Here is a 12,481-nt window from a genome sequence, read left to right on the forward strand (position 1 = left end):
TTTAAATATCAAAAGAGAATTTGTATATTTACATGTTTCTGTCTAAGGAAGAAGATAGAATTTTAATGTTTAAAATTATGTTTCTTACACAGTGACTGTGGAAAAAAATGCCAAGGAGCTGCTGGGGTTAATGACCCCCAGTGTAAAGTTCATCACTTTTCCCAGTATCTTGCCATTAATTGGCAGGTGCTGCACTGTTGTTTCACTGCTTGGTTAACAAAATTAACCTTGCATTTCAGTATAACAGTACAGAAATTGGAATAGCATAGCATAGCATAGCATAGCATAGCATAGCATAGCATAGCATAGCATAGCATAGCATAGAATAGAATAGAATAGAATAGAATAGAATAGAATAGAATAGAATAGAATAGAATAGAATAGAATAGAATAGAATAGAATAGAATAGAATAGAATAGAATAGAATAGCAATGGTTGGAAGCAATAATCTAATCCAGCTGCCATTTCCAAAGACCTTTTTGCTAATCCAAAGAACATTTTGGGACTGAGGTTAAAGCCTATTGCTAATGGCACTGTCCAAATGCCTCTTGAACACTGACAGAATTGGGGCATCAACCACCTCTTCAAAATGCCCGTTCTTCTCTGTGACCACCCACAACCCTAGTGGTAAGGAAATAATGCTTTTTTGTATCCAGCTTCTTTGTATCTCCTGCTTCAGCTCTGAACCATTCCCATGCATCCTGTCCCTGGATGCCAGGGAGAAGAGGTCAGCACCTCCCTGTGCCCTTCCCCTCCTCATGAAGCTGTGGAGAGCAGTGAGATCACATTTCAGCCTCCTTTTCTCCAAAGTGAACAAGCCCAAATTCTTCAGCTGCTCCTCACAGAAGGTTCCAGCTGTGTTTCCCTCCTCAGGATGCACAGAAGGACCTTCCCATCCTTCTCCACCTGCAGGGCCCAGCAGGCCCCAGGTGAGGCTGCCCCAAGGCTGAGCCCAGGACGACCATCCCCTCTCTGGGCTGTGCTCGGTGCTCTGGGATGGGGTTTGTCCTCGGGGCTGCCTGGGCACTGCTGACCCACCCTGAGCCACTCCTTTCCCACTTCATCAACACCTGGTATTATTCCTTCCCAGGTGCAGAATCCACCTGGGACTTGACAAATTTCACCCCATTTAAGATTACTCAGTGCTCCAATCTATTTAGATCCCTCTGCAAAGGCTTCTTGTCCCTCAAGAGATTCCACAGCACCTCCCAGTCTGGATCATCAGCAAACCTGCTACTGGTGCACTCACCCCCAGCATCCAGACCACTGACAAACACACTGAGCAGAACACACTGTAATTAAACAATGAGGATTTTGTTTGTATCAATTATTCTTCACTTTTCATTTTCCCAAAGAGACTACTTTGAAGATTTCCCATGCCAGCCACTAACCCAAAATTAAAATAAATGAAGTTATGTTTCTAAACATTTATTCTGTGCATAGTGTAAACAGACATTTACTTGGGAATATTGAGTAATCTTAGGAATCCAGGAAACTCCTGGAAAAGCAAGCCAAAGGTGTCCTGGGCTGCATCCAGAGCCCCGTGGGCAGCAGGGGAGGGAGGGGATTCTGCCCCTCTGCTCTGCTCTGCTGAGACCCATCTGGAGCACTGCATCCAGCCCTGGGCTCCCAGCACCAGAGGGACAGGGACTTGCTGGAGTCAGCAAAGATGACTAGAGGGATGGAGAACCTCTGCTCCAAAATAGTCTGAGAGAGTTGGGATTGTCCAGCCTGGAAAAGAGAAAGCTCTGGGGGGACCTTAGAGCTCCTTCCAGTAGCTGCAGGGGCCTCACAAGAAAGCTGAAGAAGGATTTTTTACAAGGGTAGGTAGTGATAGGACAAGGGGCAATGGGTTTAAACTGAAAGATCAACTCAGGCCAGATACAGAGAAGAAGTATTTTCTGTTAAAGGTGGTGAGTGAGTCACTGGAAAAGGTGAGAGGCTGTGATTGAAAAGCCACCAAAAACTAACAAAAAATCCCAAAGGGATGGCAAAAATGAGGCAGACTTGAGTTCTGCAATTTGGTGTTTGAAGAAAATATTAAGCCTTCAAATTTGAACATAACCATTAACTTCTCTTTCAGCTTTACAAGAGAAACTTCAGCCCTGAAAAACTAGGCAAGTATAAAGGCAAATAAACTGTAAACCAGTTTGGATTAGTAAATATATATACAGCTGTATTTCGACTACCTTTACTAGGACATTAGAGAAAATGGGCTTTTTAAAAACTGTTTCTAAAAGGTTGCAATGACTTAAAAGATTTTTATTTGATCCTCATAACTTCTATGACAGCAGACCTCCTCAATGGTTTTTTAATGTCTATTTCAAGATTTCTTTAATTTCAAATGACTATCTGCTTCTCTCAGAAAAAGACATTCTAAGCAGTTTCCTCCTCTTCAGCCCTAGAAGGGGCATCATAGAAAAGAAATTGCAAAAAAAAAAAAGAAAATTTGTGAGTCCATGGAAGCACTTTGGTTAAGAAATCACTCTTGCAGATCTTCTCACGTGTCCCAAGTGCTTTTTCTCACTGCTGCGGCTCTGCAGGAGCAGCTCTGCTGGCCCAGGCTCTGCTGCTGTCACAGCTCAGGCAAAGTGTGAGTTCACTGCTGACATCCTGACTGGGAGGTCTCTGAACTGCCTCTCTGCCCTTGTGTTAGTGATTTGTAATGCTGTGGATCTGGAGGCACATCAAGAAAGTATTTCCTTTGCGACTGTTAAAATGAAATGGACTGACTGCTTTCTCTTCCTTCTCACAGATGGCTGTGGGCGTAACAAGACTTCCACACTTGGCTAAACCAGTATTTTTTACAGCATTTTTCCACCAGGAACAGAAAGTGCTTCCTGATGATTTGTTTGCTGCCACTCTGAAGAAACACAGTATTACACTTTGGGTAAAGTCACAGTTTCATGCTTGGACTGGCTCTTTGAAGGCACTGACCCCTTTCATTTGGAGATGACTAAACTCAATCCTGTGAGAAAAGCTGATGCAGATTTTGCGGACTGCTAAAAAAAAAAACATGGCTAGTCTGGACCTCTGAGCCTACAGGAACTGTCAGTTCTATCCCAGCACGTGTGTAATCCTGTAACAGTCTCCCTCTGAATCTTATTTTTTTATGTTTGCCAAGGTACAGCTTCACTTGGAAACATGACATTTTTAGGGTTTTTAACTACTACAGCTTGGGGTGACAGTAATTAACCACTGGAAATTAATACACCTTTGACTTCCATGAAAAATTAGTATTTCTTCACTACAAAGTAAAAACTACAGCCATTGGGGAAAAGTCACCATAGCTGCATCTGTTCAGACATCACAACTACTTGATGGTCACTGAGCACAGGGGAAATTTTTTTACAAACCCCTGGGGGTTGCTGAAGGAGCTCTAAACAGCAGCATCCTGCAGATGGAGGAACAGCAACACTGTAATTTTTTTTTACCCCAGGAAGTACTTGTCCTTTGTGTCTCACACTGCTGCCTGACTTTCCTAACAAAAGTCTACTTTTTATTTTCATTTCTGACTATTTGTACATCTTTCTATCAATCACTCAGACTCTTCTAAGATTTTTCAAAACAACTGCACAAGTAGGCTGGGTTTAAAATATGAGGGTGGTGCCCATGTACACATACAGCCCTAGTGGTACACAGCAATAATTACGAGTGCTGCATGTGTAAATCATTTACAGCAGAAACAAATAAAATCACTTTTATTAAACCTGTTTATCACAACACTTACATTACAAAAATAACTTCATAATAATGTTGAATGTTAAATGCAAAAGTAAAACAATTGTACACTGCTCTTAAAATAAAATTTTTTAGTGTTTTATTTATATTTCTATGTAAAGCAGCTGACCCAGATCTGTTTAAGACTATGGGTCGGCCTTTACCTACTATATTTAGTTCTTCTTGACCTGAAGACATATGGAAGGAGAAGTACATTTTAAGGAATTCAGTTTCATCTAGGCTAGGCTGGAAACAGTGAGAATTTCCACGCTGCTTAAGGAAACCAATACAGGCCACAATCCATTTTAAGTAGAACAATTACTAATTTTAAAACACAAAACCCAAACACCAGCAACTATTTGGAAAAGCACAGTGGCTGAGAACTATTCACTTGTCCTCCACATCTGCTATCATAGCCTCAACTGCATTCATTCCAGTCCAGCTTGCTGAGGATGCTCCCTGTGCTTTCAGAACCATTGCTGGTGTTGATACTGCCGAGAGGAGAGAAAATCATGCTGTGCACTGAAGAGGCCTGTTGGGGACAAAGAAGATGAACTGATCACTGTGCTTCATTCATGGGCAGCAGAAATGATCCCACTATTTTAAAACATGTCCAAATCCAGTTACGGGCCTGATTATTCTGCAACAAATGCAGTCTATTGTCTCTTAATGCCCTCCCACTGGTGTCTGTTGCCTGGGCAGACAGTGTGTCTCTACAGTTGTTAAAAAGAACATTCAATTTCAAGGCTCACAAAACTACACTTGTAAAAAAAATAACATGGTTCTGCTGAAGCCCCATAATTTATGACTCTCTGTATCTATCTGACCCACGTATTTTGAATAGAGAACCACATTTTAGATAAAGCAGAAGTAAACAAAATATTAAGTGGCAAGTATCAGATAGTTTATAGAATAAGTAGGTACTCTACCTGGAACATGGAGTCATGACTATCTTGAAGTATTCTTTGGATATCATCAGGCACAGTCCAAGGACTCACCACGTCTCGATCAGTGTCAGGATCAACATCTTCTGTCTGAACTGCAGTGGCAACCTGAGGAGGCTTTTGTGTTGAGCTTCTGCTGACTCTGCACTCAGCAGCTGAGGAGAAAACAGGCCAACCATAGCAGGGTAACACATCTTGCACTTTTCACCTCAATCTCTTGAAACTCCTCCAAGAATAGAAGCTTCAGGTTCTAAGAACTGAAGCTGTGTGTAAATCCATGTGAAAACAGCAAGCTCTGTTATCTAGAACTCATGTGGGTCTATGGTGAGAAAAGGCTGCTGGTTCCTTCCAGTCTCATGCTCTGAACTGCCCTCCCAGGGCAGAACACGAAGTGGAACAGGACTATGCATGGTGCCTACTGCATCCAGGCTCTGCAGGTGATGCCATCCTCCACCAGAAGCACATTGCTTCCTTATTGGCAAAGGACTAAACTAAATAAATTCTGAATTGATGCCTCTTCAGAAGACATGAAACCCTTAGCAGTGATGTGATATACTGGGAAAACAGATACAAAAATGTGGCAGGAAATCAGAGAAAGATCAGCCTGAATATAGAGTTTGAAAAGTGAATATATGTAATGGAGAAAAATTACTTTTCCACATAAGTAGAGCAGATTCAGGAAAAGTGCCTTTCTGCTTATTATTACTTCTGTCAATTTCTTATACTGCCAAGTCAAATACATTAACCTTTGACTGTCCAAACTATGCCAATAGTATAATTCTGGTGTAAGGCAGAATAGAATCAGGCTACAGTATTTCCTAAGTCTCAGAGTGATTCACTTCTAATTCTTTGATCAGAAATTCTGCTGCTGTTAACAAGTACTGTATCTGCTAAAGAATTTGATTAGGAACAATCTTCTGGGGATCCAGACCGACAAAGACAGGCATGGGAAAAAGTACCACTAAAATCCAAAGAGGATTTTTTGTTAAGTTTAGTCAAATTTTTCCATGCTAACATTATGACAAAATGATATATTAGACGGATATTATACAGAGGATAACAAGGACAATTCCCATTTTAATGAGCTTGGAAAGTAATTGGCATAGAAAGGTAAGGGAGAGGCATAATTCTTGTATCCTGGTCTGCTAATTAACTTTCTCTCAGTGGGTTTGAAATGAAAGATAAAACTCAAAGCCTCTGTCCCTTGTGATTTCATAACATGTGTTTCAGGAATTCACCAAATCAAGCACACTTATTTCAGTAATCTTGAAACTGTCATCTGGCTAAAACTATTCAGAAAATAATCAGAGGTGATATTTCACAAGTTTCTAATTAAACATACTTTTAAGTGGGGAAAAAATTATTAATTTTACTCTTCTAAACAAATTTTGTATCTGCATCTTATTCCCCCCCTGTATTATGTAGCACTACATCATTGTTCTGTGTAACTTACAGTGTCTAAACTTAACAGGACAGTTTGTAGCATTTCTCAGTCTTCTTCTGGAGGTACTTTTCTGAAGGAGCATACAGGCATTTCCTGTAAAGACAAAGTAAGCATTTCCTTTTATAAATGCAGATCAAATATACTCGAAGATGCTTAGAAATTTTCATCTACAAGTTTGCTTCCTGGATTACACAGTACTCTTGCTATGGCAATTTATGGTATGCTGGATTTAAAGAGAAGTGATAAGAAAAGGTAACTCCCATCATTCAGCAAAACAATAGCAGCAGAATTGCAAAAGCCTCAGGACAGGAAACATTCAGGATTATAAATTTGATTTTTACATAGATATCCCTCCCAAAAATCCAGGAGTCACCTGAAGATCAATATGTGCCTGCATAACCGTTCTTACCTCTGGACTGTGTAAAACCAAGAGCTGGGGTGAAATGTTGTACTTTTTGACCAAAACCAGGTTTGGCAGCACTTCTGCTTCTTTCTGCCAGAACAACACTGTTCAGATGCCCTCTACAACAAGACAAAAAGAATGACACAACAAATCTTAAACACTTGCTACTGTGTACCATATACCATTCCTCCACACAACTCAGACCTCACAGAGCATATTCAGAAGAGACATAAAAGCCAGAGATATCACAATCAGCCCACTTCGCTGAGGACGAGCATCACCAGGATCACACTGCTTAGGGGCGAGTAAGCTTCACCAGAATCAGAACTGCTGCAATCACAGTGAAGACACATCAAACTGGCTTTACGCAGAGCCCCTTTAGGTCCAACAAAACCTTTTAGTTAGTAGTTCCTTCCACTCCTTAGTGGATTCCTGCATGATGTTCCTTAGCATGTCTGATTCTGGCTGGTCTGATGCACTTAAACCTCCCCTGGACACCACCAGCAGGCTCTGCACAGCACTGACTACCTTCAGTTTAATGTTGTATCCTAGAACTGTAACTAAAAAAGACACTGTATTGAAAAAGAGAAGCAGAAGTATTAAATTAAAGGATTACCTAGTAAGTACAAAGTTCTCCCTATTATTCTGAAAAGTATAAAATTATATCTATAAGAAGAAAAACTGCAATGTAATATACTCCTGTATTTCACATATACACACATAGCATTAATACCATCAAACTGAGTAAATGTATCAGTTCATAATACACAGATACAGTCATCTTCTCAAAAGGAAATAAGCAAAGCGTGAAAGTAAGAACAAGTAAAATCCTAAGTAAAGGAAAATTAACAAGAAAGAGAACAAGTCCAGAGTTTGCAGAGCGGAATTTTTATTCACTGCTAGCCTGTTGTTACATGCTCTTCAGGTCTGTATTTCTGGTTATAGTCCAGTGGAATTCATGGAATCACTAAGGTTGCAGAGGACCTCCAAGATCATGCACAACCTTTGATGGGATTACAAGCCTGACAACCAGACCCTGGCACCAAGTGTCACATCCAGTCGCACCTCAAGGGATGGTGACTCCACCACCTAACTGGGCAGCCTGCTCCAGTGTTTATCCACCTTTACTGTAAAGGAACTGATGTTGAGTGGAATGGGTTAGGACACTGCCTACAGCCCAACTCCTGTGTTTGCTTATTTGGTGCTCCAAAAGGCATTTTTAAGGCTCCCTCCAAGATTTGCAGTACTGGTTTTAACAAGCCTGGAACAGGGACTTGAGAGTCCTCTGATCCAGACAAATTGTATCTTTGATTCCACCAGCATATGACTTTTCTCTCAAACCATTCCTGTCTAAACTTGCTACAAAATTTGAAGGTAAAGACACCAGTGGAACACAACAGGTTTAATGCTTAGAGTGTTACCCTGTACTAGGTGCCAACTTCCTCCTTCTGTAAGCTTGAGCTGATCTTGTGGTGGACAATGTCCTGTGATCACTTGCTCGTGATGCCACTGTTTCAGATGACATTTCATTCACCAGAGAAAGTGCCTGCGATACTCTGATTCTGTAATGCTCAAACAACATGGCTCTGTGGAGAAATAATATTACACATTACCTAATGCTGTCACTCATTTCACCACAGCTGGCTTGTGAGTACTGTAAGGCTACATGAAGAACATTTTTTACAAGATTGCACAGAAAATATACTAAACCTTTTAAGATATCATTAGCAAAAAGTTAGCACATTTCTTACCAAAGAGTTTGAGAGAATGAATGAGTAATTGATGGGGAAAGAAAATAAACAATGATATTTGGAAAGCAACAAAAATAGTCAAAGGATAAAAATGTTCAGAGTTTTCCTAAATGGTAAAGGAAACATGAATTACTTTTTCTTTTGGTTGAAATTTCATTCATATCTGAAGTTTCATAAGCAATAAAGTTAAAACTATCTCTACATCTTTCTCAGGAATGGAAAACTAATATAAAAACAAGAATTTAAAAGCAACTTACTTGTCTTTTTCTTCTTTCTTCTTCTGGAAGACTCTAATATCCTTTGAAGTAGGATTATGATGCTGTTTAAGAAAGTACAAAAATCTTTAACTAATTATGTACTATGGTGTCATTCCAGTCTCTCAATCTCAAAATGTATTTACTTGACTTGGAAGTTACTGCTTAAGAAACTCTTCAGAAAAAAAAAAACCAAAAACAATATGAAAGAATATGGCCATACCAGGAAATTCAAGTAAGATTGTCTCTATAACTTTCCATGCTCAAAAAATATATTGAAATCCTGCAGTCACATCTTCCATACCTCATGTGCTTAAAATATTAATATTCCTAAGGAGACGTCCTCACAGTCAAACACAAAGTTTTAAATGACCTCACCTCCAGTTTCCCTAAAAATCGGTGACATATCCTGATATATAAAACTGCACAAGATTGCACTTTCACCTGTGTCTGCTAGAGTACAATTTGAAGTCTTTAATTCTTCTTTAAACCAAACCCAAACCATCTACTGAAAGCTGGGAATCCCTGCACTAATGATTTCAGGAAAAAAGCCCATAGCAAAAGCATAAAGTGTATATTTAGGGGTTGACAACACAGGAAAGGGTGAAAAGCAGGACTTATTTTTCTTAAATCACTTCTCTCCACACATGTACAGAAGAATATCCCAGGTCCGCTCAAAAAGGTTGTTTAATCTTTCAGAGGAAATACTTTATTTCACATAGATCTGTTACTCTTTCTGAAAGTGAATACAATTGAATTATTTAGTTACAGGGAACTTGCATATGTTACAAAATTGCTGCTTGGAGTTAAAACAAGTAGAGCTTCAGCCTGGAATTATCTACAGCATATCCTGAATTCAGTAAGTAGAAAGTATAGAAATATATTTGGTGTTGTCATCTCCTGTAACTCTAGAGCTTCCTGTGACTCAGCAGGGTCTTTTCTGGTCCTGAAGGCATCCAGATGGCAAATGCATATTTTAAGAGTCAATACTGATTGAAAAATGTCTTCTGAACTGCTTTTGTATGGTTTTACAAATTTTCTAGTATTTTCAGCACAGAAAAATTTCCAGATCAGGCATAAATGTATTTTTACTAATTAAATTGAAAATGTAAAAAATTCTGTGAGGGGACTGTTCATTGAAATCAGCCTTCAATAAAAATTTCCTAAGATACTTGACATATATGGCATATTCTAGCATATCTGCTAACCCCTTATGAGTTTTGTATGCACCCCAGTGTGGGTAAATGACAGTGACAACTGCCCTCAGTATCCTGCCATGTTTGAAAGGATGCTGGCGTCTGAACTCCACTTTTTACATTCTCTGGGAGGCATGTGGGAAGATGAAACAAAGTGTAAACACATAATATGAACAGCTGGAGCTATCACTCCCTTAAAAACACATCTCGCATCAGTGAATGTTGCAGCTGTATCCATCACAGTTGAGGGCCACCTGCATTACTTTGTAATACACCTGCAGCCAATGGTCACCTCTGCAGCCTGTGAAGAACACAAGTGTATTTACTTACCTGACACAACTATGGCCAGCTCCAGTAAAATGAAATCATACATGTAGAAACCATACATTGCAACAGGAAAAAAAGCCCCAGCCACTCCCAGCCTTTATATTACCTAACCTGAATAAACAACACTTGTATAATAAGTAACAGTTACTCTTCAATACACCTGTTATTCTTACCACATTTTTTCTCAGGTTAAATGGATGGTGTTCTTTCTGTCTTTGTTCATCCAGTTTCTTCAAATATTCTCTCATTCTTTCCTTTTGCTTTCTTTTCATCCATGTTTGTATATCTTTCCTTTCCTCTTCTGTTCTTTGAGAATGCCCAGAAGCAGAATCAAGAACTCTGAGGGCAGATGTAAACAGGAAATAAACTAGCACATGCTGTATATTGTAAACAATGACAACTACATGATATAACAAAAATACTGAAAACCCTTTAAAATTCTGACACAGCTGGAAGCATAAGTAATGAACAAGAGGGGAAATTTTCTTTTGCAAAATTCTACGACATAAAATCCTGGTAAACAAGTAATTTCCAAGACATCTTCTAAAATTTTTCTTGCACTTATCTGCTACATTCAGATAATAGAACTAGAGCTTAAACTGGTGGGAACTGTATCACCAATGCAGCAGATTGGTGACCTGAACAGCTGTATTATTTTATCTTGCCAGCAATTGATATTCCAAACTACAGTAGAAAACAGCTGTCGTTTTGACCTCTCTCATGAAAGAACACAGCTGATTTTATAATTGCCAGTCAGGAAGGTGTAGAAATTTCCAGAAGGGAGGGTAACATGACAGCTGGAATCTGGGGCTGGAAGTTTCTGAAACTGCTGTACCACTGGCAGGAAAATTCTGTCTTTCAGAACTGCTTTAAAAGACCTGAAGGTCAGAACTGAATCTGCTGTATAAAAACAGTTGTGCTCCAGCCTATACCTAGAAGAGGAAGGAAAAAGCAAATGGGAAGGAAAGAATTTCAAAACCAGAATACTAGAATTAGTACATTTGACAATAACGACTAGTAGATTCGTGGCGATTAAAAGCTCTACTAGTCCCATTAACATCAAACCACATACTTGCTTCCATTGTTTACAGGGTGTGAACTACAAGAATAACCAGGGTTAATGATTTAAGCAACACACAACAAAAAACCATGGTATTACCTAAAGGTTTTCTTAGCCTGTGTTCTTGCAAAGCCAAGCTCCAGCAAAGAGGTGTCACTTTCCATCACACGATCATTCACCACATCAGTAACATCACTCGGACCAGTAATTTGCAGAGGATCTTCTAAAGAGCTTGATGTTAGGTAGGAGGAAAAGTTGTTACTAAATTAATGTTGAAGATTCCTACAAAAACAAGCTAAACACCTTCCTTTTATACTTAAAACAACAATATCCAGGCTGTTTTCCATAGAGCCTTTGGACTGAATATTCTTTCCCCACATCTCCACTGGGTTAGTACACTTGAGAGAGCTTTTGATGAGGACAGAAGGAGCAAGATCTGAGCGTCCCATCAAAAGGACAATCCACAGCTGAAATGCTTGAGCTCTGCTGTGGTGTGTGAACATGGTTAGTCTAGCTAGTTCACACACCTGATAGCCACAGGAGACTGAGCCTGGCAGCCAGCAGCACCACAGGGCTTGTATTGCTGCCCATGAGGACATAAGGTTATAGGGTGCTACCAGTTTCAATGGTACCCAAATATCAGTGACCTTCTGAGCAAGAATCAGTGTCAGTGAAAACACAGCTTCACCTACATTCTTCCCATTTCTTTCCTCTCTTTTAATCAGTTGCTCCCAGTAAAAAACAAATCTCATTGTTTAGGACTACAAGCTATCAGTGTCTGCTAAAGTTTTGCCTCACACCCACACTCCACCTTACATCATCACTTCCTAATCCACTTCAGTCACAACAACCAGTTCCACATAAAATACTAGAAAAATAGAATAAACCATTGAGTTTACTGTTATGCTTCAAGCAAAGCAATAAAAATGGGTAATGGAGCAGAATGACCAGGAAGAAAATAAACCAACTGCTCTTTTCTACTGGCTCCAGAAGACTAACAGTAGCTAAAAGTAAAAATATATGTTAGACCATTTTATTTAATGCATAGGCTCTTTCCAGTTTTGAAATCTCCTGTCTGATGTTTTACACTTCTCACACTTTAAGACTTTAAAACTTCTCACACTGTAAGACTTTAAAAACTTTCTGGTGATAGCTGGTCTTCATGGAAAACTACTCATAGCAGTTTCATGTATTTTGCTGAAAAAGTTGTTTGCAAATAGAAGAAATAACAGATGTACATAGACAAGAGCACCATCTACATTAACAGCTCCAATACGTTTAATTAGAAAAGAACTTTAAATGCTTCTAGAGCTTTTGCATGAAGTAAATCCTACAGGCACCACAAAAGTCAGAGTAAATGCCTGAAATTAGCTAACAAAAGG

At 39.4% G+C, this 12,481-nt stretch overlaps 1 protein-coding gene across 15 annotated transcripts in view; it reads right to left on the reverse strand.

Annotated features, from left to right (window-relative positions):
- Positions 1-3,673: 3,673 nt before the first annotated feature.
- CPLANE1 (ciliogenesis and planar polarity effector complex subunit 1) overlaps positions 3,674-12,481 on the reverse strand; it is a 59,453-nt gene continuing 50,645 nt past the window's right edge. For all 15 annotated transcript variants that reach the window (XM_072921979.1, XM_072921990.1, XM_072921994.1 and 12 more), the window contains 8 exons: positions 11,199-11,330; positions 10,213-10,378; positions 8,520-8,581; positions 7,933-8,097; positions 6,518-6,630; positions 6,118-6,201; positions 4,650-4,819; positions 3,674-4,252 (listed from right to left, as the gene is read on the reverse strand). In XM_072921979.1, coding sequence (XP_072778080.1) covers positions 4,139-4,252; positions 4,650-4,819; positions 6,118-6,201; positions 6,518-6,630; positions 7,933-8,097; positions 8,520-8,581; positions 10,213-10,378; positions 11,199-11,330 — 1,006 coding nt within the window. In that variant the 3' untranslated portion in view covers positions 3,674-4,138. The remainder of the gene's footprint in view (positions 4,253-4,649; positions 4,820-6,117; positions 6,202-6,517; positions 6,631-7,932; positions 8,098-8,519; positions 8,582-10,212; positions 10,379-11,198; positions 11,331-12,481) is intronic.

This window comes from Taeniopygia guttata, chromosome Z (assembly GCF_048771995.1).
Source record: "Taeniopygia guttata chromosome Z, bTaeGut7.mat, whole genome shotgun sequence".
NCBI classification, from domain to species: Eukaryota; Metazoa; Chordata; class Aves; order Passeriformes; family Estrildidae; genus Taeniopygia; species Taeniopygia guttata.